This window comes from Giraffa tippelskirchi, chromosome 8, assembly GCF_054371585.1.
Source record: "Giraffa tippelskirchi isolate mGirTip1 chromosome 8, T2T-mGirTip1v1.2.pri, whole genome shotgun sequence".
Lineage (NCBI taxonomy): Eukaryota > Metazoa > Chordata > Mammalia > Artiodactyla > Giraffidae > Giraffa > Giraffa tippelskirchi.
In genome coordinates, this window is record NC_137282.1 from 161,945,007 (window position 1) to 161,971,583 (window position 26,577).

Consider the following 26,577-nt stretch of genomic DNA (forward strand, 5'->3'; position numbering starts at 1 on the left):
GCTTTGCCCAGTGTGGACAAGGCTCATGCACACTTTATGATAAAAGTCCATCCTTATGGAAGAACCAGTCCTAAAGGCCAGAAATCCTGTGGTTGTGGAGTCGCCATGCACGGGGCCGCCTGGGTCTCACCGGCTCAGGATAGCCCGCCGCTGGGGCCGTTCCAGGGGCGAGGAGTGAATGGGAACCTCCCACCGTTCCCAAAGCGGGGGAACTGGAGGTGGGGGTACAGTGTCAGGATGTAGCCGAAGCAAAGCCGTGACTGCACTCTGCCCGCAGCACGGTTTCCAGAAAGACGCACGTCTGCACCAACACACTGGAGATGCTCTGAGTTTTCACAGCTAACGGAGCCCGAGTTCCTGATCTTTGTGTTCTCTTTGCCTCCAGGTCCACATTGGCCAAATGTATTCAACCGACAAGCTTGTCATTGAGAATCAGGAGAAGCCCCGGGCCTAGGAGCCAGGACCAGCCTCCAACAGCAGCGTGGACCACCGGCAGCATCCGTTCTGCTTGCCATGGGGCCCCCAGCAGACCTCGAGGGGCCTCCGCATCAGCTTTAAATAGCCTCACTCTACCTGCCCTCCAGGAACTGATGAACTGAGTGAAGTGTCCCTTCTTCTGCAGCCTTAGTGACAGAGGTCGGCTGTCGCTGTCTGTCCTTGGTTCAAGCGTCAGGATGAAGAGCTGGAGGGCCTCGAGGAAAGGCCGTGTACAATGGTGTTTCGTCCACCCCACCCCTCTCTGTGGCTCTGCAGCACCTGTATAGAGCATTTCCAGACGTGTTTCTCGGTCCTTGACAATAAACAAAAGCGTCTCCCTCGCCTTCTCTACCAGACACACGTGTCTTCATGATTAACGCACTTTTGTTTCCTGCTGGTGCTGGGCCTGCAGAGGGTGGTGGGGGGCCTAGCAGGGAAGGCCTAGCCCTGAGCTGAGTGGCCCCTTTGCAAAGCCAAGTCCCCACACTGGGAGAGATCCAGGGACGGAGGGGAGCAGGGTGCATCCTACCACTGAGACCTAGGCCCAGCGTGACAGCAGAGGTTCCCTGTGCGTGGCTGCTCACCTGGGGACCGGTCCTACAACCCGCTGCTCAGGGTGGTCTCGGGATCACTTGACGTCAGCCCCACCCCAACCTGTTTTGAATCAGAATCTTCAGTCTGACACACCCCAGGGGACTCCAGTATACGCTGAAACGTGCGTCCCAAAGCTCACTCACTGAGTCAGAGTCACCTGAAGAGATTGGCAGTTTTTAAAAATAAATTTCTCAGCACTTCATATTCTGACTTGATAAGTGACAGATGAGGCACAGTGATTTAGTTGTTGTGTTGTTCAGTCGCTAATTCATGTCCAGTTCTTTGCAACCCCATGGACCGCAGCATGCCAGGCTCCCTGTCCATCACCAACTCCCGGAGTTTACCCAAACTCATGTCCTCTGAGTTGGTGATGCCATCCAACCATCTCATCCTCTGTTGTCCCCTTCTCCTCCCACCTTCAATCTTTCCCAGCATCAGGGTCCTTTCAAATGAGTCAGTTCTTCGCATCAGGTGGCCAAAGTACTGGAGTTTCAGCTTCAGCATCAGTTCTTCCATTGAATATTCAGGGTTGATTTCCTTTAGGACTGACTGGTTTGATCTCCCTGCTGTTCAAGGAACTCTCAAGAGTCTTCTCCAGCACCACAGTTCAAAAGCATCAATTCTTTGGCACTCAGCCTTCTTTATTGTCCAGCTCTCACATCCATACATGATTACTGGAAAAACCATAGTTTTGACTAGATGGACATTTGTCAGCAAAGTAATGTCTCTGCTTTTTAATATGCTGTCTAGGTTGGTCATAGCTTTTCTTCCAAGGAGCAAGCATCTTTTAATTTCATGGCTGCAGTCACCATCTGCAGTGATTTTGGAGCCCAAGAAAATAGTCTGTCACTATTTCCACTGTTTCCCCATCTATTTGCCATGAAGTGATGGGACCGGATTCCATGATCTTTGTTTTTTGAATGTTAAGTTTTAAGCCAGCTTTTTCACTCTCCTCTCTCACTTTCATCGAGAGGCTCTTTAGTTCCTCTTTGCTTTCTGCCATAAGGGTGTTGTCATCTGCATATCTGAGGTTATTGATATTTCTCCCAGAAATCTTGATTCCAGCTTGTGCTTCATCCAGCCTGCATTTCTCATGATGGACTCTGCATATAAGTTAAACAATCAGGATGACAATATACAGCCTTGACGTACTCCTTCCTGATTGGGGACCAGTCTGTTCCATGTCCAGTTCTAACTGCTGCTTCTTGACCTGTATACATGCTTCTCAAGAGACAGCTAAGATGGTCTGGTATTACCATCTCTATAAGAATTTTCCAGTTTGTTGTGATCCACACAGTCAAAGGCTTTAGTGTAGTCAATGAAGCAGAAGTAGATGGTTTTTTAGAATTCCCTTGTTTTTCTCTATAATCTGGCAGATGTTGGCAATTTGATCTCTGGTTCCTCTGCCTTTTCTAAATCAGAGGAACCATAGATCAAATCACCAACAATGATTTTATAAATTTTAAATTTCTCCTGGTCTTTTTAATGTTGAGCCAGTTCAGGAACCTCTGCCCTTTGATTATGTTACAGGTAGAAATGATATTCATGTGCATTTATCCTTGAAAACACATCAGTTCAAAACAGGAAAAGAAGGGATTGCTAACCTACTTCTGGGGATTTTATGAGGGACCCGGACGCTGGGTGGTTTCTTGCTTATGACCCCCCACCATCTGCAGCACTGCGTGAATCTGTTACTCGCGTGTTTGGGTTTACAACAGGCTCGTATAAATAGCCGCAGGTCCTAAAATAGTGGTGACTGTCACCAATGTGCCCCTGCACCGCTTCCCGTGTCACTCTAATTCTCAGTCACGGGAGTCCTCGCACCCTGGGGGAGACCGTGCCTGCCCGCCTCGTCCGTGGAGGGTAGATGGTGTTGTGACACCGCTTTCACGTGGTCCCAACGTGCGTCCATGGCGTCTGGCAGTAACTGATGGTTCCAGGATGCTCTGGCCCATGTGTGCCCGTGAGACCCATCCCTGCTCAGTCCCTGGTCTGTTCCCCCGTGAACCCAGGTCCTTGCACTTCTGAGGGCCACGGTGTAAGGACACCGCTCAGCAGATGGTGAACGTGGTGGGAGGCAAACCTCCCCCTGCCCCCAGCTGGCTGTCCCGGGGCAGCGTCTCAGCCTGGGTGTGGGGCTCCGGGCCGTTCCCCTCTGCCCAGGCAGGGGTCTGGTTGCTCAGACACAACTGCGTGGGACCAGGGTGCCGGCCAACGGATGCCGGCTCTGACGTCACCCCATCAAGGAAACCTCCAGAGCCCTGCCCCGCCCCGCCCCACCCCTCCCCTCCCCTAGATGAGCTTTCCTAGGAAGTTAGAAACCTTTTCCTCTCATCAGCCAGAAAGTTACAGGGAGCACCTCCTGAATGTCAGTTAAACATTGTGACAATATTTCAGTAGAACTTCCCTTCAGTTACTGAGTGAATTCAGGTGACCACAACTGTCTTGAATACAGAGACAGTTTAATAACATGACTGGTTCTAAGTTTTTAAAGGAGTAATTTTTTTTTGCATTTAAAAACTTATTGAAGTACAGTGGACTTAAAATGTTATGTTAGTTTCAAGTGTACAGCATAGTGACTCATTTTTTTTTTTAGATTTGTACAGGGTCTTAGAAAAATGAATTTGTTATTCCATGGAAGGAGTACTTTCCATTTATGTGCACCTATGTGATTACGAAGCACATGTAGGATATACGATCAAGGACTCCAATATTAATGCTAAGTGTCTCATCTTCCACTCACACTTCAACCATAGAGCATATTTAGGATTATTAATTTGCCAGATTTTAGCATGTATTTTTACTTCTAAAAACACAGCCTTTCACTTCCTCGTGGGACTCTACAGACAGAAGCTTGTTCAGAAAGGGAAAACGATGTATCAATAACCCAGACTGCAAAAATAAATAAAACATTTCTTTTTTAAAAAAAAATTTGGAAGACAGGAATATGGTGTGGTGGGAGGAATGCAAGTGGTGGGAAAAAAATCCAGCCACTGAGGCGGACAGCTGAAGACCTGGGTCTAATTTCATGTTCAGCTCATGAACATCACCTTCATGTTCCAGGGTCCCAGGGCTGACCAGACCCCTAATGACCTTTCCAGCTCTAAAAGTCTGCAATGCCAGTTAAATCAAAAGGAAAGAAACTATCCTCCAGACCATCTGGATGCTAGTCTCGTTTTCGTTTTTCCTTTGGCCCTACCTTGTGGCTTGAAGCGTCTTAGTTCCCCAGCCAGGCTTGAGCCTGCACCCTGGCAGTGAGAACGCTGAATCCCAACCACTGGACCACCAGGAATTCCCTGAATGCTAGTTTCTGGCACAATCAGCGAGAAATCGTCAGCATCCGTCCCCAGCTTCATGTGGAACATGGGTGCTGTTTGGGGCCACTCAGCCCAGCCCATGGCCCACGAGCATATGGACTTGGAATGGCTGGGCAGTGAAGCCAGCTGGCCGCCTGCAGAGGCACAGAGAACTCATGGAGGAGGCCCTTGGCCCCTCGGATTCCTCCCCAACCAGCAGTTCAGAGTCTGAGCCAACAAGTGTGTTTGCAGCTTCTTCTAAACTGAGCACTTCTTCTCCCTGGCTTATGCTTCTGCGATTCCTCAAACGAGTTTGAACCCTGAGAAAGGGGACATCTGCCTCTTGCTCAGCAGCAGTAACTGTCCCCTCGCACATCTTCGCACTAGGCACACGGTTCAAAGGAAAGTTCTGAATGTTCTCGGCAGAGCGGTCAGTTTGGGGGTAGAGGCACGTGGGGGCCGGCACAGCCAGGGGTCCCTGCCCCCAAAAATCTGGCTTCATGGCTGGGGAGCCCCGCTGAACACCTGGAGGACAACCAGAACACCAGCCAGTGCCGTCCTGGGCACACGAGCAAGGGAGCAGGCTGGGCAGAGGGAGCTCACAGAGATCCTGGGGCTGGAACAGCCTGGGGGGTGAAGACTCGGCTCAGGAGGTGGAGCGCATATCGAAGGCAGGCACCCCGTGAGTGGGAGCGGAGACGGAGCAGGAAGTCCTGGCTCTTCAGCAGCTTCCTGGGCTTCCCAGGGGGCTCAGGGGTAAGGAACCCGCCTGCCAATGCAGGAGACATCATAAGAGACCTGGGTTCAACCTGTAGGTCAGGAAGATCCCCTGGAGGAGGGCATGGCAACCCACTCCAGTATTCCTGTCTGGAGAATCCCATGGACAGAGGAGCCTGGTGGGTGACAGTCCATAGGGTCACAAAGAGTCGGACATGACTTACTTACTGGCAGTCCAGTGGTCAAGACTCCACGCTTCCACTGCAGGGGGCATGGGATCGATCCTTGGTTGGGGAACTAAGATCCCACATGCAGAGTGGCCAAAAATTTTTTTAAAAAAATAGTGTGTGCTTGGCACGCCACAGAGAGCCTCCCTTCAAGCTCACAACCGTGCAGTTAAGCAAGAATACTGCCCTTGCTTGGCAGATGTGAAAACTCACGCTCTCTAGGGAAGGGACGTGTTTGAAAGTGCAGGGACAGCAAGGCCGAGCTGTGTCCACGGCCGGCCTCGTCAGGCCACCTGCAGGCAGCCCAGCACACTTGTCTGTTAGCACTGCGCCTGGCAACGCTTCACACGCTGCTCGGAGCAGGTTTTCTTTCTTTAAAAACAAAAGTTTACTGTTGTTACTAACTTTTTATCTGAAATGGTTTGAAACTCACAAGTGTTTGCAGAAAAAGCAGAGAATTCCCGGGTTCACTTCTCATAACTTACCCCAGCGATAGTATCCCCTGTAACCTTGGCTCATTGTCAGAACCGGGAAATCGATGCTCGGACGCTACTACTGACTGGTGTTCTCCAGCCTCGTGCGGAGGTCTCGGGGCCCCTGTGCTGGGGGCCGCGTGTGTATCGCAGGATGTCCACAGCATCCGCGACCTCGACCCACTAAGTCCAGAGCCCCCCGCCGCAGTGGTGAGCCCTGAATACGTTCCCAGACTCAGTGACGGCTTTCAAGGTAGCAAATCACTTCACACTCTTTATTCAAATTAGGACTTTGGGTTCAGCACTTTTTTTCAAGCGTAGCACATACAGAAATATCACCATAACGGCGGAGCAGTGCACAGAAAATTTCCTCCAAATTCCTTAGAACTGAAAAGACATTTTCAAACCACAAAGATATAATCATCCTTTTAAAAGTCGAGGGGAAACACGGGCTGGGTTTGGACTACAGTAGTTCTGAGTTTAAGTAAACATATCGGAATCACATTCACAGAAACCTGTTACTCAAGCTGGACATTCCACCGGGCACACTTCCAGGCAAATGTCAAAACGAAGGTTAATGAGGTTACTTTCTCTCACGTTATTAGAAGGAACTGTGCAGAATTCCTCACAAGCACATTGAAATATCCCGTCTGGGAGAGTGGCCGACAAGGACCACTCGGGCCCCACAGCTTGGGAGGGCAGGCTCTGGGTGACCCCCCCCCCACATTCATGGTCGTCTTGGACCCTGAGACCTGCCCCCCACCCCTCTATGAGCCAAAGCTGTCCGAAGCAGCCTCCCTTGAAAGCCCAGGGCTTCCAGACACAGCGGGGTGAGCTGTGTTGCATTTTCAGACCCTGGAGGAATGATGTGGGTATTTGGTGACATTGCAGTGGCTGTGGACTCAACCACACCGGGCTGAAGTCAGACCATCGCTGACACAAGGGAGCCCCTACGCTGAAGCCGGAACCTGTTACCGGTCCATCCCCAGCCTCCGCGGTCACATACAGGTAACGTGTCACAGGTGTCTGTCCTACAGAGAATGGCACCAATGGCTTTAGAAACCCTTGGCTTAACAAACTCATCCCTGGGGGTCTCCTGAGCCACCTGCATGCTGTCGGGTCAGGGCCTCAAGGGCCCTGCCCTGGTCTTCATGGCAGCCTGCAGCCCACCCTGCCCAGGCCAGGGGTCTCGGGGCGGGGAGGACCTTCCACCCGCAGGCCCAGGCCCCACGTGGCGTATCCTCTCCCTGGCACCGGCTCCTGGCTCCAGGTTGGCGGGTCATGCAGAGCCGGGCAGCCCCCAGCCTCGGAAGCCAAGACCTTGCAGCCCATTCTGAAGGTGTTTCCTTAGCCAGAAAAACTAGTCTTTCAGGGCAGTAGCATCAGTACAGAAAGTCAACATTCTTTTGTTGTTATTTTAAGATATTTATTTATGGATTTGGCCACGCCTTAGCTGAGAGACTCAGGATCTTTAGTCGTGGCACGTGAGCACTAGTTCCCCGGCCAGGGCTCGAACCCCAGCCCCCTGCATTGGGAGCAAAGAGTCGGAGCGGCTGGACCACCAGGGAAGTCCCAGAAAGTTATTAAAAATGACTTTAAAAAACACAGCAAAGCCTCAAATGCCATTAACAGGAGCACCTCTGGTTCAGACGTTTGGGGATGGGAAAATAAGCAGGGGAATCAGAGATCTAAGTGTGGGCTGTTTTTGTTTTTTCCGAAAGAACATCTTCTCCTTAACCAGGCTGAGAAGGACTTACAGATGGGATTCTCTAAGCTGCTTCAGGTGGTTCTGAATGCACATGCACATTTGTTTTTATGTAAAAATCAGACAAAACCTAACTTCCTACGATCAACAGTCACCTGTTTCTCCCACTTCGGGTGTAAAAAACACCGACTCAGCTGCATCAGAACAGCCTCCTGATGTCAGGAGTTCTCCTCCCAGAGCCGTCCCAGGAGGCGCTGTACCCACAAACACCGCAGAGCCCTGCCAGGCGGCCCCTTTAAGGACCATGAATTTCCCACCACCGTCAACTTCTCACATGCTCGAGTGGGTGTTTTCTCAGCATAACACGTGTAGCTGTTTATAGAAAGGCCTTCTGCAGGACATGCTCAGGAATTCTTCAACTTGGAGATTAAATGTTTCAAGCTCAGTTCACCAAACACCTGCTTTCAATCTTGACTCCATTCAGAGTTTCAGACCGAGTTTCCCATTTCTGGACACATTAGGAGGCTGCTGGTTCTCCTTGGGCAATGACTTGAGTTAACAAGTTTCAGAGAACCTGAGCAGTGCCAACAATACGAATGGGATGGGTAACTATACAAGTCTGATTTCTCCAAAATGTCTGAAAGTGTCTCTACAGCATCTGTGCTTTACCAGAGATGTTTGTGTATCTAAAGATTTCCAAGTTGAAATGGCTCTGAACTCCTGACTCCGTAGACTTCTGCTCCTCTATTAGATTCACCAGGTTCGTCTCAGTATCACACCTTAACAGCGAGTCCTTGATCTTCGCCATCTCAGAAATCTCCCCGCAGCCCAAAGGTGACTCCTTTCTTTACCAAAACGTGTCTGTTCACAGAGGGTGAAGCCAAAGAACTAACTCTACAGGATGCAAATACTACATCAAAAAGATTCAAAGGGCTTTCAGTCCTAATGAGCCTAAAATTTCAGTGTTTAGCTGTCCAGCCACCAGCCTGGGAGGCTTAAAGGACCACAAAGGGCTGCGTCCTGACAGTCCGCTGATCAGCAGAAGGGAGCCTGGAGGAGGACGTGGAAACACAGCTGGTCAACTGGTAGAACGTGTCCATCACTAGTCCCGAGGAGAAGCAGGGCCAGCCTCTCCCGAAGGGGCTTCAGGCACCAGTCCGCTTACTGACAGTAAGGCCAGGATGGCCCTGCAGGAGGAAAGGAGGGTCACTGGGCTGAGCTCAGTTTCCGCTCAGCCCCTGGCCACTGTAACTGCACAAAGCACACCCCCCAGGCTGGCAGACCGTCCAGGCCTGGAACCACGGGGGCTGGCCGGGCAAAGCTGGACTGCACACAGCTCACTGTTTATCAGGGCTGCCTGCTAAGCTACAGCACACACGGTGCCTCCTTTTAAACTACAAACCCGTGTCCCGTGACGTGAGCCAGAAATGCACACCAGTACCGTGATGTCGCACGAGAGCCAAACCTCCCGTTCCTGCCAAAGGCTGTTCCTCGCACTCCTGACAAGGTACACATGACACAGCTCACAACACCCTACGTGGCTCCAAGTGACACGCTCCTAAGAAACAAGCAACTGAGTGGGGGAATGAGAAAACTGAGCCAGAGAGCAGAAAAATGGAAACCTCATAAAATGATACACCAGGAGTCCAAAACAAACCCGCAAAAATTAAACGGGCAGCAGGCTCTGCATGGCTCAAACCCGCAGCATCGCCCAGGAAGCCCTCCCCCTGGTCAGGGCAGGAGGGGTACAGCAGGCAGGGGCGTGGCCAGGTGAGACACGCACAGCACACCTGCCGGGAGAAGGTTCCCCAGGCCCTGCAGCCGGATTCTGGATGACCACTGCCCACCACCCCCTGCTGCAGGACGGCTCCTGAGCCCGCAGAGAGCTGCCTGGTGTCCCCAGAGCTCGGCTGGCTTCCAGGTCCAATGGCCACACCCTGGCTGGGATCCTCAGTTAGATCTTGGAAGCGACCGGTCATCTTGCTTCATAAAGCCGAGGGTTATCAGGGGACATTTGTCCACACAGATGGCTGCATTTCCAAGCACTGCTCTGATGCACTGGACTGGGACACACACTTCACACAACATCCCCTGACCCGTGGGCCCCTCCTTGCCCAAACAGAAGAAAACCGAGTCCCTCTAGTCAAAGTCAGGGTCCTCAGCTGAGCTGAGCAGGACTTCTAGTTTTTGATCACTAGAGCCGGGTGAGATGTTGAAGCTATTACATTTTCAAGCACAGTGACCGTCACTTATCAAGTTGTGATACATATTACCGCAAAAATGCCACAGCTGCACTGTGGGAATTTAGCTTTGGGGATAAATGTGTGTGTTCGTTCCATTCGGGAAGTACACTCTTAAACACTTCCTCACACCCGTCAGTACTGCCCCTTCCTTTGAGACTTTTCAAAAACAAACCAAAAAAGAGCTATTTTAACGTCCTAACATTTCTTTGCAGAGTGTTTGCTATCAGTCTACAGTGAAAAGTTGGCACTTTATAAAAATAAGGTTGGCATTTAGAAGATTGCCAGTTCTAGAGCTTTGAAAGGCTATAACCACGTGCAGAAAGACTGCGCTAGTCACCATATTTTACAGGCTTTTGTAACCTGAGCCTTAGAAGAGCTATCCTCCAAGACTTTCAGGAGAGCAAATCCAGGTTTTCTTTCCTAACAGTTATACTTGACCAAATAGAACTCTCAGCTTACAGTTCCCAAACAGAACAGTTTGAAGTTTTTATATTATGAAACAAGTCATCTTAAAATTGTTTGAATTCCAAAATATAATTTTGAAAATCAGTAATGGTTTTTTAGGAATAAAATTTTTGCTGTACGTGGCCTCTTAAAAATCCATTTCTCATGTATTTTATTCTAGATTTAATGGGTTACCATTTTAAAAGATACAGGACAAGAGGGTCTCTATTTTGATCATAATATTGTGCTCCTAATTTAATTTTAATAATTAATAATCTAAAACAATCCAAACTAATGCATTGCTGCCATACAAACTAGCATTTCAAACTGTATTACAGGCCATATACACTATCACTACTTTTCAACTAAAATGTATTCATAAGAAAAATAGAAAATGTATTTATCTAGGTCTCATTATTATGCAGTAATGCACTTTCAAAAAGGAAGTGATATGCCAGACCCAATATCAGACATTGAATAAAAACGCTTAATTGTATTTGTATTTAGTAGCAGAAAAATTATGTAGTTCTAATAATTGCTTGAAAGTGAAAGTGTTAGTCACCCAGTTGTGTCCAACTCTTTGCTACCCCATGGACTATAGGCCGCCAGGCTCCTCTGTCCATGGGATTCTCCAGGCAAGAATACTGGAGTGGGTTGCCAGAGAGGGCTTCCCTGATAGCTCAGTTGGTCAAGAATCCACCTGCAATGCAGGAGACCCCAGTTCGATTCCTGGGTCGGGAAGATCCCCTAGAGAAGGGATAGACTATACCCACTGCAGTATTCTTGGGCTTCCCTTGTGGCTCAGCTGGTAAAGAATCTGCCTGCAATGAGGGAGACCTGAGTTCGATCCCTGCATTGGGAAGATCCCCTGGAGAAGGGAAAGGCTACCCACTCCAGTATTCTAGCCTGGAGAATTCCATGGACTGTATAATCCTTGGGGTCACAAAGAGTTGGACATGACTGAACGACTTTCACTTTCTCCAGAGGAAATTCTCAAGCCAGGGGTGGAACCCAGATGTCCTGCATTGCAGGCGATTTCTTTCCATCTGGGCCCCTTTATCATTATAAAGTTTTTTTTATAAGCACATGTGAATTAGGTCATCCACATGACCATTTTTTTTAGTCTGCTTTATTCCAACTGAAAATTGTATTTCATTAACTTCTGATGGCTTTCCACTCATAAATCAGTATTTAAATTTTTTCCATGATCAGTACCTTTGGCAAACACCACCATAGTCAGAAAGGATATTTTACAAACCAGAGTTCAAACTAAATATTTCTATAGCTTGAGACATCCCATTTTGAGGTATGGAAATATCTGGCAGTTTTTTGTAGCTTGATGTTAATTCCAAGGGGTGCCATAGTTCAGCTGTCTTGACTTTCTATTATTTCTTTTTTTCTTCTTTTTTTCCCCTGTGGCATAGGGGATCTTAGTTCCTCAGCCAGGGATCAAACCCTCATTCCCTGTATTCTTAACCACTGGGCCACCAGGGAAGTCCCTCTGCTATTAGAAGAAGCAGATGGATTCCCCTCCCCAGTATAGGAATAATTGTACTTATTTGGTGTCTTAGTGTTTATTGTAATCAACCAAGATTACCAAGAGTAATGCAACCAGTTTTACCTTCACCCAAAGGAGGTTTATGTCAAGTGACAAATTTTTACTAAAAGTTTAACTGCTTTGTTAAGTATAACTCTCAACATACAGTTAAAAAAAAAAATACTACTTCTCTAGAGCAGGGGTTGGCAGAGTTTCTATAACGGGCCAGACAGTAAGTATTTTAGAGTTTGCCATGTGGTCTCTGTTGCATCTACTCAGCTCTGCACTTGTAGCAGGAAAGTGATCGTGAATAACATATATGTGAATGTGCATGGCTGTGTTCCTACAAACCTGTACTGACAGGCACTGAAATCTGAATTTTGTCCACTTCTTTTGTGTCACATAGTATTCTTCTTTTGAATTCTTCCAACTATTTAAGAATGTAGAAGACATTCTTAGCTCTCAGGACCTTCAAGAACAGCCTTCAGGGCTGCATCTGGCCCATGGGCTGTAGGTTGCCTACCCTGGTTCTTAGAGAGCAGCAGTGAAACCACCGCTCCCTGAAGATCAGCATTGCAAAACGGAGCTGACTATACTAGCCATGTGCCTGAACACGTGAAAACCAAAGACAGATTACCAAGGGATGACCGAGGTTTGAAGTTGAGTCCTCAGGAGGCTCACCAGCCCTGGTCATGCATGGCCACCTTCTCCTGGCATCCACGGCCATCAGCAGTGAATGAAGACGGCCAGCCAGACTGGTGCCCACAGTCGTAGCCTGTGCAAGGTGCCCAGTGGGTTCAGAGCAGGAGCTTCTTGGTGGGCAGGCTTCATCCTTCAAGTCACCACTCCCCACTGTGGCTCCAGGAGGCACAGAAAGCCCTTTCCTTCCTTTGTCTCCCGCTGTGGAGTCCAACCACTGAGAGTCCAGCTTCTCTGACTGCTGATGGCCCAGAAGTCCAGCAGCGACCATGTGCTTTGCCTGTACAAAGGGGCTGGAGGCCAGGGACCGGCTCTGGCGGCTCACAGCCAAGGCCTGACAATCGCTCTGGCATTTCAACCCACCAAGCATCTTGTTCTGCCCCGGGAAAGAACGACTTCTACAAAACATTTTTAAGAACACTCTGGCCCACTATGGAAAATCTAGGCCCTTTTCACATCAGAGAGGAGGGATGGAACAAGGGAAATTTGAAAATACTGTGCTTTGATTATTTTAAAGTGCAGCAGCACCCGCTGAAGATGGGCTGACTGCCAAGGCCTCCCAAACTGCCAGGAGCTGAAATATCAAATAGCAGGCATGCACGTGGCCTTAAATTTTCAAAAGGATATCTGTATGCAAGCGCTAACACTTCCCAGACCCCAATGAAGAGAAAAGGCAGTGACGACACGAAGGCTCCCGCGGACCTGCTATCCATGCCGGCCCTCGGCGCGATGCTTCCACCTCTCCCTGAGAGCCGAGGGGGTGTCCACAGCTAAAAACAAATCCCAAAGGTTTGCAGCCTTGCTCAGGAGTCTTTTTTATTTTCTTGGAGAAAGTCACTGCTCGGAATCCTGAGGATTTTTTCCCATTCTATGCGGGGCGAGAATTCCAAAGAGAAGGCAGGGCGCTTGGCCCGGGCTCCGTGCTTGCTGGCAGGATCTGTCTGGGTGCCAAGGAACGAGCTTGCAGTGAGGGACTCCCTCTCCCTGGGGGGATGATGCCCGGCTGCCTGGGCCCCGCGCGCCATCGGCCCAGCCCCGCGGGCTCAGAGCGCGTCGGCCGGGCGCCCCGAGCGCAGCGTGTAGTTGGCCCCCGCGTTGTTGTCCCAGTACTCGCCCTGGGCGCAGCGGTAGCAGATGGCGAAGTGGACGGCGAGGCCTGGTGCGTCCGCGTCCTCCCCCTCCTTGGGCAGCAGGCCCGGGGGCAGGGACAGCGCGAAGTGGAAGCGCTCAGCGCCCGGCTCCTCCTCGGTGTCCCCGGGCTCCCCCGACGGCGCGTCGGGCATCCTGGGTTCAGGCCGCAGCTCGGCCGGCACGTCCAGGAAGGAGCGCCACTCGGTAAAGGTGTAGCGCACGGCTACGGTGCGCGGCCCGGGGCAGCCCAGCACCCGGCCCGAGCCGGTCACCTCCGTGCCGCCGGGCGCCGCGCACTGCACGCGCTCCAGGCACACGCGCTGTCTCCGCAGGCGCGCGGCCGCCGCGCTCGGCCCGGGCAGCTCGAAGAGGGGCTGCAGCCCCGGCGGCGGCGCGCGGGGGGGCGCGGCCACCACCGTGGCCAGCAGGCCCGGGAGCAGCTCCAGGTCCTCGGCGCGCTCCCGGAAGCTGCGCAGGCGGGAGAGCACGGCGGGCGGCACCTGCGGCTCCTCGGCCTCGCTGAAGTGCTTCACGCGGGCCAGGCTCAGCCCCAGCGCGTCCGCAAACTGTACCCGCTTCTTGCACTTGGCGCAGCAGTCGCCCGGACCGAGAGGCGCGTCCTCGGCCGCCTCGCCGCCCTCCGGCCCCGGGTCAGGCGGCTGGCGCCGCCGCAGGAACTGGGCCGCCTGCAGGATCGGATCGGCGGGCAGCGAGAAGGAGCGCGCGCGGCGGCGGCTCTCCAGCCGCGCCTCCTGCTCCCCGGGGCTGGCCCGCTCCTGCGAGGACCCGCGCTCGGCGTCGGGGCCCGGGGCCGCCGCCGCGCAGCCGCCCTCCGTGAGGGGCCCTCCCGCTGCGGGCGGCTCCTCGGCTGCGCGGGGCTCTTCCGGGGGCGCGGGTCCCGGCGCTTCCGAACTTAGCAGCACCCCCCAGGGCTCCATGACGCCCTGGCCCGGGACCTGTCCTCGGGACACTTGACGCCTGGGGAGGTGCACAGAGAGCGCAGCGCCCGCCTCGGGCCGGGAGGAGAAGGCAGTTCCAGTCGGGAGGCTCGGGGGTTTTGGCCGCGCTGCCCGAGTCGGGGTGGGAGGAGGGGGCGGGCCGGGCGCGGCCGCACGGACCGGAGCCGGCTCGTGGCGGGGGAGGGCCCGGGAGGCGCGGAGTCCGGGCGGGCGGGGTCCCGGGGCTCCCGGGTTTACCCAGTCCTGCCCCCGAGCTCCGGAGTGAGCGCGCGCTCAGCTCGGTCGTCCTCACCGCGAGGTCGGCCCCGCGGGTCCGGACGGGTCCGCCCTCCTGAGGATCGCGGCGCGGACTCCCGCGCGCCGTCGCACCGGCCGAGGAGCCGCAAAACTGCGGAAAACTCGCCGGCGGGGCAGCTGGGCGGCGGCGGGCCTCGCTGATTGGCTCTTCCTTCCTCCCCAAGTTCCAGGCGCTCGGAAGCGGGCCCGGTCCGGCGCGATCGCCCCACGGGCGCCGGGTGGACCCGGACCAGGCCCGGGCCAGAGACTGTGCTGGGCCGGGGACCGGGCGGGGGCCGCTTCCGAGCGCCTCCGGAGGCCATTCGCGCGGGGCCCGGGCGCACGTCCCGCCCCGCCCCTCTCCCCGCCCGCCGCGCTCGGCCGGAGCGGGGGGACCCTGGTCACAACCCGGCTGCCTGGAGCGGGACCCGCCGCGCGTCCGGGCCTTCCGAGGGGGGTGCTGCCCAAAGCGCCCTCTGGATGGTTTCGCTTTGTTTCCTTTTTAAGGCTAACTTTAGCTGCCTGTAGGTCGCAGTTTCTCAAGCATCTGCTCGCGTCCCTATCACCTGGTCGGGGTGTGCGAGCTCAGGACTGGGCCCCACCCTAGGGTTTCAGTCTGTAGGCCCGGGGTGGGGCCCCAAAATACTTCCCGCAGGAACATGTGGAGGCTCCTTCGTGGCCTCCCACGCCAGCGTGGAACGCCTTGATTGCCTCTCAACCTGGGGACTTACAAGAGGCCCCAGACATACCTGGCGCGTCTACCTATTGGAACAAAGACAAGATTTGGGGAAGAGCATTGTTTTTACATTTACCTAAACGCTGACATAGGGCTTCCCTCATAGCTCAGTTGGTAAATCATCTGCCTGCAATCCAGGAGAGTTGGGTTTGAATCCTGTGTCAGGAAGATCCCCTGGAGAAGGAGATGGCAACCCACTCCAGTACTCATGCCTGGAGAATCCCATGGTCAGAGGAGCCTGGCAGGCTACAGTCCACGGATCGCAAGAGTCGGACACGACTTAGCAACCAAACCACCACCACCACCACCAAACGCTGACATGCTAGGGAGTAAAATACAAAATCTGCAAACTATCTTAAAGATCAGATAGACCTTCTCAGAGACTTCGAGTCTGTGGAGACCTCCTGGGCTCCTGCTTCATCAGGCGCCCCCCCACCCCGAACCCTTCCCCCACCTCCCCACCCCACCCTCCCACTCCCCCAGACCCCACCCCACCCCCACTCCAGGGCGGGACAAGAGGAAGGGGGAACTAAAGGAGGCCTGGCTGTCAGGGCCTGTGGGCTGGTCCAGCTGCCCTGTCCCACTCTTTGGTGGCAACGCGGGATGCTCTGGTATATGGGGGGAGACCACGTTTAACCAGAAAGTCACTGGAGTAGATAGAGTCAGCCCCTGTGGCAGATGCTAAGGAGACGGTCCGACCCCATCAGGGAGGCCGGGGAACCTCGGTAAGGGCGGAGAGTGGGGTTAACAGGAGGGCCGCTGGGGGGAACATTTCAGCCATATCGGGGGTCAGGGGGCACCTACAAGAGTGGCTGCAGGCGGGGTCCCCTTCCAGGATCCTTAAGGCAGCCTCTGACTACGGTAGCGGCCTGGGCCTGGCTGCCCAACACCAGGCCCCTGTGTTCCTGTCTCACCCCTCCTCCACACGGCCCCTCCCCGGGGAGGCTGACCCCTCTCTCCTCCAGAGCAGCACCTGTCTCATCCAGGAGGAACCCCCTCCCTGCCCAGACGGGCTCAGAAATGAGTGAGTGACCCAGTAGGATGTGAGAGGGACGTCTGAGAGGCAACATCCGAGGGGAGTGTCCTTTCTCCCCAGAGGAGATGGACGCTGATGTCACGGCCACCTTGCCACTGTCAGTGGTACAGTTCCCGAGCGTGGGAAATGCAGGGCCCTGTAGGCCATCATGTGCTCCAGCTGCTAAGGGGATGTTTCTAGAGAAGGCTGCTGGCATTCTGAGCGGGACAGTTCTTTGTTGTGACTGTCTACTGCAAACTAAGGGCTTTCACTTCCAGGAGGCCCACCCTCCAAATGTTGATAGCAGCCCCAGGAATCGTACCCCAGTTTGCAGACACCCCAGCTGCATGGAGTGAAATGCAACCTTCTGGTTCAGTTAGCGTGATGGAGCTTCCTGCCGCTTGTAGACCAGTGTCCTAACAGGAAGGCATTTTTATTCATTTGTTTAGCTGCACTGGGTCTCCATTGTGGCGCGTGGGATCTTCCGTTGTGGCATGTGTTAGACCAGGGGGTCTAACCTGGCCGCCTGCATTGGGAGTTCACTTCTGCAAACCCACAGCATCATTGCCTGCTTCCCTGGGATGGCCTCTTACCAAGTCCTGCCCTGGCTCGTTCTGACTTGTTTCCAAGTTTTGTCTCCAATTAGCACATCTCTGCTTGCAGAGCAGGGACTGTGTCTAATTGGTCTTTCTTACTTTGCCAGGGTGTAGAATTGGAGGCTTGGTCTGAACTAAAGACCCAGGAGACAGGATAGCCAAGTTTAAATTTCAGTACCACCTTTTCTGCAAGTTCCGTGACCTCTCTGAGCTGTGGTCTCCTCACCTGTAAAGGGTGACAATGTACCCACGCACTTGAAGAGGCAGACCTTGTGAAATGCTTTGCAAGAAGCCCACCATGTGGGTGCACAGTAATTGTTTTCTGTTATTACCTGCCAGCACAGTGTGTTCATTCATTAATTCACTGTATGTTTATTGCATGCCTGCTCCGTGCCAGACAGACACTCCTAGATGCTGGGAACACAGCAGTCAAAAAATGCAAGTCTCTGCCTCCTGGGAGCTCACATTCTAGTGTCAGGATGGGAGAGAAACAACACACACATGAAGGAAGTATGCAGCATCCCTGTGATGATGCCTGTGGGAAAGATGGGCCTCCCTGGTGCTTTAGTGGTAAAGAATCTACCGGCCAGTGCAGGAGGCTCAAGTTCAATCCCTGGGCCAGGAAGATCCCCTGGAGAGGGAAATGGCAATCCACTCCAATATTCTTGCTTGGGAAATCCCATGGGCAGATGAGCCTGGCGAGCTACAGTCCATGGGGTGGCCAAGAGTTGGGACACGACTAAGCGACTAAACAACGATAGGAAATACAAAGTTCTACACATAGTAGAGACTTGCTAGACGAGTGGACTCTCTTTCTCTCACCTCTCTCCCACCCCCCACTTTCTGTCAGTCCCAGCATCCCGTTTCCAATGAGATTGTATAATGTGGGGCCCAAACTCTGGAGACAGGCCGGGTAGATGTCCCGCACCACGCGTAGGCCTGGAAAGGACGCTGCACCTGTGAGAGGAGCCCACACGCCATCCTGCCCCTGACCTGGGGGACACCCGCAGGTGGTCTGAGGCGTGCCTTCCTCCTGGGAGCAGACGATTGTTCTCCCAAGTTTGCATTCCTCGGGGGATCGATGCTCACTGCCCTGTGAAGTCAGGACAGTAAACAGTGGACCGGCCCATGTGGGGTGAGGGGTTGGGAGGCGTGGGCTGGACCAAGTTTCTGACCCCAGGCGCCGGCCTCCAGCCATGTGGCCTGGCCTCGTGTTCCTGCCGCAGAAACTGTTTACCTCTCCTCCGCTCCCTCCAGACTCGGACGTCCCGGAGTCCAGCATGGACCTCCCCCGAGTGTGGGCCAAGAGACAACATCACCACGGGACAGACACCCGCTTGTCAACAGAGGAAGACCAAAGGCCCGAGGTCGGAAGGCAGGAGCCCAAGCCTAGAGCAAAGTGGAAGATGGGGACATGGATCTTTTTCAAAGGGAAAAATGAGGCTTAGAGCGTATGCTTACACTGTGATCAATGTAGGGTTCTCCTGAGATGTTAAATGTATGAAAGTCAATTTATTCCTGCAACCTTCCCATAGCTAAGCATGAGCATATTAGTTCATACAAATTTTAAACCTTGATACTACATATTAATATTTAATAATTATATGAGTCCATGATTTTGATAGTTAAGCTTCCTCAACACAGATCATTTGCTACAAATTGTCACTGGATTTATTTTAATAGCGCTTCCTTTGTCTGTATCATTTCTGTAAATTTGGAAGACACGTCCAGAACCTCACAGCTCTGTTCCTGGAACTTGATCCCACGCTGTCACATGTACATGCATGTTCCGCTGAAGTCCTGTTTGTAACAGGAAGACACCAGAAACATCTTACAAGCGGAACAGATTCAAAACACCGTGTCTGTCTGTAATTTATGTCATTGGCACAAGGGTTGAGGTAACTCGTGAGTACGCACTCACATGAAATAATCCCCGAGAACCAGACTTAAGAAGAAGACAGACAGGTCCAGAGCTGTGAGAACCGGGAGCTTCTCTTGGTTCAGTACAAGGGGAGGAGTCTGCTTGTTACACGAACAGACGATTTCTCGAAGGAAGGGACGGATAACACCTGTGCCTCAGCAGACAGGTTAGGGGGCCAGTGAAGTGAAGTGAAGTGTTAGTTGCTCAATTGTGCCCGTCTCTTTGTGACCCCATGGACTGCAGCCCACCAGGATCCTCTGTCCATGGGATTTTCCAGGCAAAGATACTAGAGTGGGTTGCCATTTCCTCCTCCAAGGGATCTTCCCGACCCAGGGATCAAACCTGGGTCTCCTGCACTGCAGGCAGATTCTTTACCAACTAAGGTACAAGGGAAGCCCTCCCCTCTCGTCAGGTCCTACCTCCGTCACGGGCTGTTGTTACTTTCCCGATGAAAAACAGTTAATGAAAAGTCAAGGAAAACCAGGTGAAAGCAGGAATTTTTACCTTGAATAAACCTGAAAGAAATTAAAGTAGACAAAAAGGAAAACAAACAGCAGACATTAAAGCAATTTGATATACTCAAATAGTGCGGAGACACGGAACTGTAAGACTAAGTATAACACGATAAAACAAGAGTAATAACAGGACTTCCCTGCTGGCTTCCCTGGTGGCTCAGGCAGTAAAGAATCTGCCTGCTGATGTAAGAGGCACGGGTTTGATCCCTGGACTGGGAAGCTCCCACGTGCCGTGGAGCAGCTAAGCCCATGAGCCACAACTGCTGAGCCTGCGCTCTGGAGCCCGGAGCCACAACTGCTGAAGCCCCCCAGCCCTAGAGCCTGTGCTCTGCAGCAAGAGAAGCCACCCCAGTGAGAAGTCTGCAGCCCTCAACTAGAGAGTAACCCCACTGGCTACACCTAGAAAAAGCCCCTGTAGCATAGAAACATTGATGCTTTTCAACTGTGGTGTTGGAGAAGACTCTTGAGAGTCCCTTGGACTGCAAGGAGATCCAACCAGTCCATCCTAAAGGAGATCAGTCCTGAATATTCATTGGAAGGACTGATGTTGAAGCTGAAACTCCAATACTCTGGCCACCTGATTCGAAGAGCTGACTCATTTGAAAAGACCCTGATGCTGGGAAAGACTGAAGGTGGGAGGAGAAGGGGATGACAGAGGATGACATGGTTGGATGGCATCACCAACTCAATGGACATGAGTTTGAGTAAACTCCGGGAGTTGGTGATGGACAGGGAGGCCTGGTGTGCTGCAGTGCATGGGGTCACAAAGAGTCGGACACGACTGAGCAACTGAACTGAACTGAACTGAGCATAGAAGACCCAGCACAGCCAATAAATAAACATTTTTTTTTTAAAGAAAAAAATTATAACAGTAACAGACTGAGACAGAGAGAGGAAGAGGTAACAGCTGGAGGCAGACAGCTCACAGTCCGCAGTGTAGGCCACAGCTTGGACCCGGGGTGCCCACGTGTCCCCCGCCCGGGGATGCCTGGAAGCTGAGCTATTCAGAGCCCCGGCAAGGCCCAGAAACAGAAAAAGATGAGGCCAGGGGGAGTCCAGGCTGGGGACAGGACCTCGTCCAGGCCAACTCTCCCTGGCCCCGGGGCTGGGCTGGGGGAACAGGGCTGAGTGTAGGGTGTAAACTAAAGGCTGGGTCCTTATACTGCATCCCCACGGAGGCTTGCGAATTATCGGTCTGGGCAGAGAGCTGGCAGCATCTGAGGCCATTCTTGCAAGACCTGTTTCCAGTGGTGACCCCGTGGGGCCAAGAGAAGTGTGGCTCCAGGCTTCTGCCTGGACTCCGGCCTCCTCCGCCCTCCAGGCAGAGAGCCCAGTAGGACTCTTCAGGGGCATGAACTCCGAGGCAGACCTGGACCTTGGGAAACTGGAACGACAATAGAGGAGTCTTGGGGCTTCCTTGGTGGCCCAGTGGCTGAGACTCCACACTCCAGTGCAGGGATCCCATGCTTGACCCCCGGTCAGGGGACTACATCCCTTGTGCTGCAGCCAAGACCCCATGCAGCCAAATAAGTAAATAAGTATTTTTCGAAAAGGAGTCATAAGTGCATTGGAGCCTAATATAGAGGAGCAAGTCCCCTGAAACCTCTGAACGAAGATGAAGAGGGCGTCAGGCATAGCCCCTGGGTCTCCCCCACCAACCTCTTTGGTCCCAAGGTTGGGACAGAGGGTAAACGGGGAGGTGCGGGGAGGCTGGGGAGGCTGGAGCTGCCCCTTTGGGTTAAAGCACGTGCCAGGCTCTCAGTTACTGCGGGCTGGACAGCAGGGTCACTGAGCATTCAGCTCCTGGGATGTTATGTCAAAAGTATTTTCAGAGCGAAATTAAGACATCACTTGCCTTTTCCACTTTGAAGACATCTGCACTGCACAAAAGCAGTGGTGAGTAAAACCGTGCCCACGTCATTTAAGAATATCCTGGCTAAACCATTGAAAATTATACACTCTATTAAGTCTCAACACGGAGTACCGGACCTTAATATCCTACGTGACAAAATGGGCCACCTGCATAACGTGCTTCTACTCCTGACGCGCGATGACTGCTCTGGGGAAGGGCACCCAGGGGATTGTCATGAGCTGAGCCAGAAGCTTTTTTTTTTTTTTTCATGAAACACCATTTTTACTTAAAGAAATGATGAATAAACCATGGACATTCACATTCGGGTGTGGAGTAGACATTTTCCTTAAAATTACTGAAACGAATCTCTGACTTCAAGGGAAGCAACTGAAAGAATGCGTTGCCAATCCTGAAATCTGAACTTTGAAGGAAAAATGGTAACTTGAAATGCCTTCATCTACCGTGGGACTGACAGCTTCCCAGCACTGAGAGGCTTCTCTGATGGGATCAGCAGTGCAGCAAATGGAAATTTTGATAGTGCATGCTGACAGACCGCCAGGTTTGGGAGATCTGCATTTCTTAGTAAATCCTAATTTTCCAAACAGGCCGTGTATGATGTCACATGTGGGGGCCACTGTGTATAAAACAGACAAACTTCAACAGAAATACTTATAACGGAAAAGAGTCTGAAAAAGAATAGATAGATAGATCTGAGTCATTTTGCTGTACATCTGAAACTAACAAGCATTATAAATTAACTGTACTTCAATTTTTTAAATGGTTTAAAAAAATCTTTTTAATTATCCTTGAAGGGCATCTCTGTGCTGGAGGTCAACCAGAGGGGTAAACTTGAGGTCTTCTCAGGCCTCTTCTGAGCCTACACCCTTGCCAAGGTATGTGCTGTGACTTTTTGATTGTTTTGTATATATGGTTTCTTTTGAATGTTTTAATCTCTTAATGTCTGACTTCCAAAAAGGGAAAAAGAAAAATTTAAAGGAGGGAAAAAAACAGAACCTAAAAACAAGCACCAGTTCTTTTTTTTTAAGATTTTTAAAAAATTTATTTGGCTGCACCGGATCGTAGTTGCTACACTCAAGATTTTCCGTCTTCCTTGGAGCGGCCAGGATCTTTAGTAGCAGCGTACAATCTCTAGTTGTTAATCTTTGGTTATAGTTGTTCAGTCTCCAAGTCTTGTCTGACTCTTCGAGACCCAGTGGACTGCAACACACCAGGCTTCCCTGTCCTTCACCATCTCTCGGAGTTTGCCCGAGTTCGTGTCCATTGAGTTGGTGATGCCATCCAACCATCTCATCCTCTGTCACCCTCTTTTCCTCCTGCCTTCACTCTTTCCCAGTATCAGGGTCTTTTCCAATGAGTCAGCTATTCGCATCAGGAGGCCAGAGTATAATCTAGTTCTCTAACCAGGGATCCAACCCTGGCTCCCTGCGTTGAGTCTCAGCCTCTGGACCACCAAGGAAGTCCCAGGCAGCAGCTCTTGAAATTTTCTGGAAGTTGTTTCCACTGGAAGAGGCAGGGTATGTAACAAGGGTGGTGAAGGTTGCAAAAATGCTGACCTTCTCTGGGTCTGTGGGCTTCCCTTGTGGCTCAGCTGGTATAGAATCTGCCTGCAATGCGGGAGACCTGGGTTTGATCACTGGGTTGGAAAGATCCCCCGGAGAAGGGAAAGGCTACCCACTCCCATATTCTGGCCTGGAGAATTCCATGGACTCATGGTCCATGGAGTCGCAAAGAGCTAGACATGACTGAGTTTCGCTTTCGCTTTCTCTGGGTCTGCACCTTTGTGATCCGAGTAGGAACCAGTGGACAGAGCACAGAGCCCTGTTAATGGAGGGCGGGGTCCTTCTTGCCTCCCGGGCTCCTGCCTGGGGGCAGTGGTGGGGGTGAGTGTTGGGGCGGTAGGGAATGCTGCTGTGATAGGAGCTGAAATTGACCAAACTTGATAGGTATGAGAAATGGTCATAAAGTGTGGTTTTCAGCCACTGGTTTCTTCCTTTATAATTTTATTACTTTGTTGTTGTTGTTTAAAAAAATTGTATTAAGGTAGCAATGGTTTACAACATTTTGAAAGTGAAAGTCGCTCAGTCGTGTCCAGCTCTTTGCGACCCTACGGACTATACAGTTCACTGAAGTCTCCAGGCCAGAATAGTGGAGTGGGTTGCCTTTCCCTTCTCCCGAGGATCTTCCCAACCCAGGGATGGAACCCAGGTCTCCCGCATTGCAGGCAGATTCTTTACCAGCCAAGCTACCAGGGAAGCCCAAGAATACTGGACACTTTATACATGTCCAAATTTTTTTCTTTAAAAAAATGATGGTAAAAGAAGACTTACATGAACGAACTTGCCATCTTAGTGTCTTTAAACTGTGCGGTTCAGTGGCATCAAGAACACCCACAGTGCTGTGCACCATCACCAGCTGGACGCCTGCCATCTTCCCAAACTGAAACTCTTCATTCATGAAACAGTCACTCCTCCTTCTGCCCACTCCCCAGCCCCTGACAACAGCCATTCTACTTTCTGCGTCCATGAATCCGATGAATCTAGGTGCTTCATATAAGTGGAATCATGCTATGTCAGGCTTTTTTCACTCAGGATAATATCTTCAATGTTTATCCACGCTGTAGCCCATGTCAGAATGTCCTTCCTTTTAAAGGCTGCATAATATTCCAGTGTGTGTTTATGCCATGGCTTGTTTATCCGCGCATCCTCTGATGGACCCTAGAGGTAGACAGACAACTGGTTCATTGAGCTGAGGTTAGACCTCACTGCTGAAATCGTTGGGGGATGACGGTTACTGAAGCAGAGAAGTATACGCCTGTGTCAGAGCATGGGGTTCACTGACTTACTGCCACTGGGACCTCCACTCTGCAGGCTGTGATACAGGCTGTGGGGGTTGAGGGACAAGAGAGATGAAGAAATACAGCTTCTCATAGATGTCTTCCTGGGTTTTAAGGGAAAAAAGTTTCCTCTTTAAATCTTCCTCCCAGTCTGGACCACTTTCAATCCTGCTTTTATGTGGTTGTTGTTCAGTCGCCCAATCGTGTCTGACTCTGCCACCCCACGGATTGCAGATTAGGCTTCCTTGGCCTTCAGTATCTCCCAGAGTTTGCTCAAACTCATGTCCATTGAGTCGGTGATGCCATCCAACCATCTCATCCTCTGTCGTCCCCTTCTCCTCCTGCCCCCAATCCTTCCCAGCATCAGGGTCTTTTCCAATGAGTTGGCTGTTCACATCATGTGGCCAACGTATTGGAGCTTCAGCTTCAGAATCAGTGCTTCCAGTGAATATTCAGGGTTGTTTTCCTTTAGGATGGACTGGTTTCATCTCCTTGCTGTCCAAGGGACTCTCAAGAGTCTTCTCCAACACCACAGCTCAAAAGCATCAATTCTTTGACGCTAAGCCTTCTTTATGGTCCAACTCTCACATCCATATATGACTACTAAAAAAACCATAGCCTTGACTAGATGGACCTTTGTCGGCAAAATGACGTCTCTGCTTTTTAGTATGTTGTCTAGCTTTGTTGTAGCTTTTCTTCCAAGGAGTAAGCATCTTTTAATATTATGGCTGCAGTCACTGTCCGCATTGATTTTGGAGCCCAAGAAAATAAAATCTGTCAGTTTCCACTTTTTCTCCATCTCTTGCCACAAGGTGATGGGACCGGATGCCCGGATCTCAGTTTTCTGGATGTTGAGTTTTAAGCCAGCACTTTTATGTTAGGCTCTTACTTCTTGGAAGGTAATGCCATGCCAGGCCACATGGGGACCCCGTGTTTATAAGGACCACATTGAACTGAGATGTGTGTTTTCATAAACTCTATCCAGGGACAAACTGGCTGCTACCCAGTTTTTATGGAAAAGCGGACAAAGCATCCCTGGCTTTCATGTTGTGGGAGGAGAGAAGGCTGGCATGGAATGCTCAGATTTCTTCTCCTTCCTGACCATCCTGTCTGATCTCAGGCTCCAAGGAAAGTGGGCACTGTTTTCTGAGCAAACATCTACATGACGCCAAACAAACTGGACGGAACGTCAACAGCTAGCAGACAGTGGTTTGGCCTCTGGATTGCAGAATGACCAGCAGGGGTGGCTTGGCTGTGTTCTCTGCTTTATCCTACAGCCTTTTCTCCCTTCGCTTGTGTTCAATTAAGACTTAAGACTTAATTGTCTTAAGACCGTTTCAGGTTTAAGAAGGGGAACCAGGGCTCTCAGCCAGAGTGATCTTGGCTTCTCTGTTTTGGAAAGCAGCAACGTCATGCCCAGTGTCACTTTTGGCAGACAGGTCAGCCAATGGATAACTTCGGGACAGGGGGCCTCATGCTGGAGGCAATGCAAAGGGAAAGAAAAGCGTGCTGCCGTGGAAACAGCGCGGCTCCCCCACACCCACACCCCGCGGTAGTCCAAAATCGCAGTCCTAGCAGTCTGCTGCTTTTTATTTTTAACTCTGAGGGCATGGATTAGAGCCTTCAGTTCTGTCCCCAGAGGTTCCGGTCTGAGCCCGGACTCAGCAGACAGACATGCTTCCTCCCGGCGGCAACACAGCTCCTTAACTGGCTTGAAAACTGGCAGCCGGACCCCAGCAGCTGCTGCTCCCAGGCTGGTTGGGCAGAGCCCCTCTGGGCTCTCACACGCACCCCCTCTGTTCCTTCTAGTGGAGTTCATTCCTGGGGCCCCTCCCCCAGCTTCCCTCGCAGCCTCGTCACGTGGCCGCTGCATGCGGACAGTCTGGGGCCAGCACTTCCTGCCTGCGCCTGCAGGCAAGTCCTCTGCAAGGGTCCCCTGGTCCCTCTGCCCCCCGGACCCCGACGGGCAGCCCCAGTCTGTTACCACCTCGGACAGAACGCTTGCGGCCGACTTTCTCTAGAGTGTTTGTCCATCTGTCTTTTAACTGGTCCTTCTCCTGCCTCTGGGGGCTTCCCGTGGGCTTCCTGGGTAGCTCAGTTGGTAAAGAATCTGCCTGCAATGCTGGAGACTTGGGTTTGATCCCTGGGTCGGGAAGATCCTCTGGAGAAGGATATGGCAACCCACTCCAGTGTTCTTGCCTGGAGAAAGAATCCCATGGACAGAGGAGCCTGGTGGACTACAGTCCATGGGGTCGCAAGAGTCAGACACAACTTACCCCTTTCTTTCTGTCTCTTTCTTTCTTTCCTTCT

At 51.9% G+C, this 26,577-nt stretch overlaps 2 protein-coding genes across 5 annotated transcripts in view; one reads left to right on the forward strand and one right to left on the reverse strand.

The window, feature by feature from the left end:
- Nucleotides 1–26,577, forward strand: part of LYRM4 (LYR motif containing 4) — a 124,136-nt gene that overhangs the window by 87,690 nt on the left and 9,869 nt on the right. For 2 of the 4 annotated variants that reach the window (XM_081521170.1, XM_081521171.1), the window contains exons 3-4: nt 6,676–6,792; nt 22,226–22,306. In XM_081521170.1, the coding sequence (XP_081377296.1) occupies nt 6,676–6,792; nt 22,226–22,288 (180 nt within the window). In that variant the 3' untranslated portion in view covers nt 22,289–22,306. Of the gene's footprint in view, nt 1–385; nt 834–6,675; nt 6,793–7,505; nt 10,332–22,225; nt 22,307–26,577 lie in introns of those variants that run through there. The other 2 variants (XM_081521169.1, XM_081521173.1) reach the window with 2 other exon arrangements.
- Nucleotides 11,565–14,590, reverse strand: PPP1R3G (protein phosphatase 1 regulatory subunit 3G). The gene has a single exon (XM_081521168.1). The coding sequence runs from the start codon at nt 14,479–14,481 to the stop codon at nt 13,456–13,458; it is 1,026 nt and encodes a 341-aa protein (XP_081377294.1). The 5' UTR covers nt 14,482–14,590; the 3' UTR covers nt 11,565–13,455.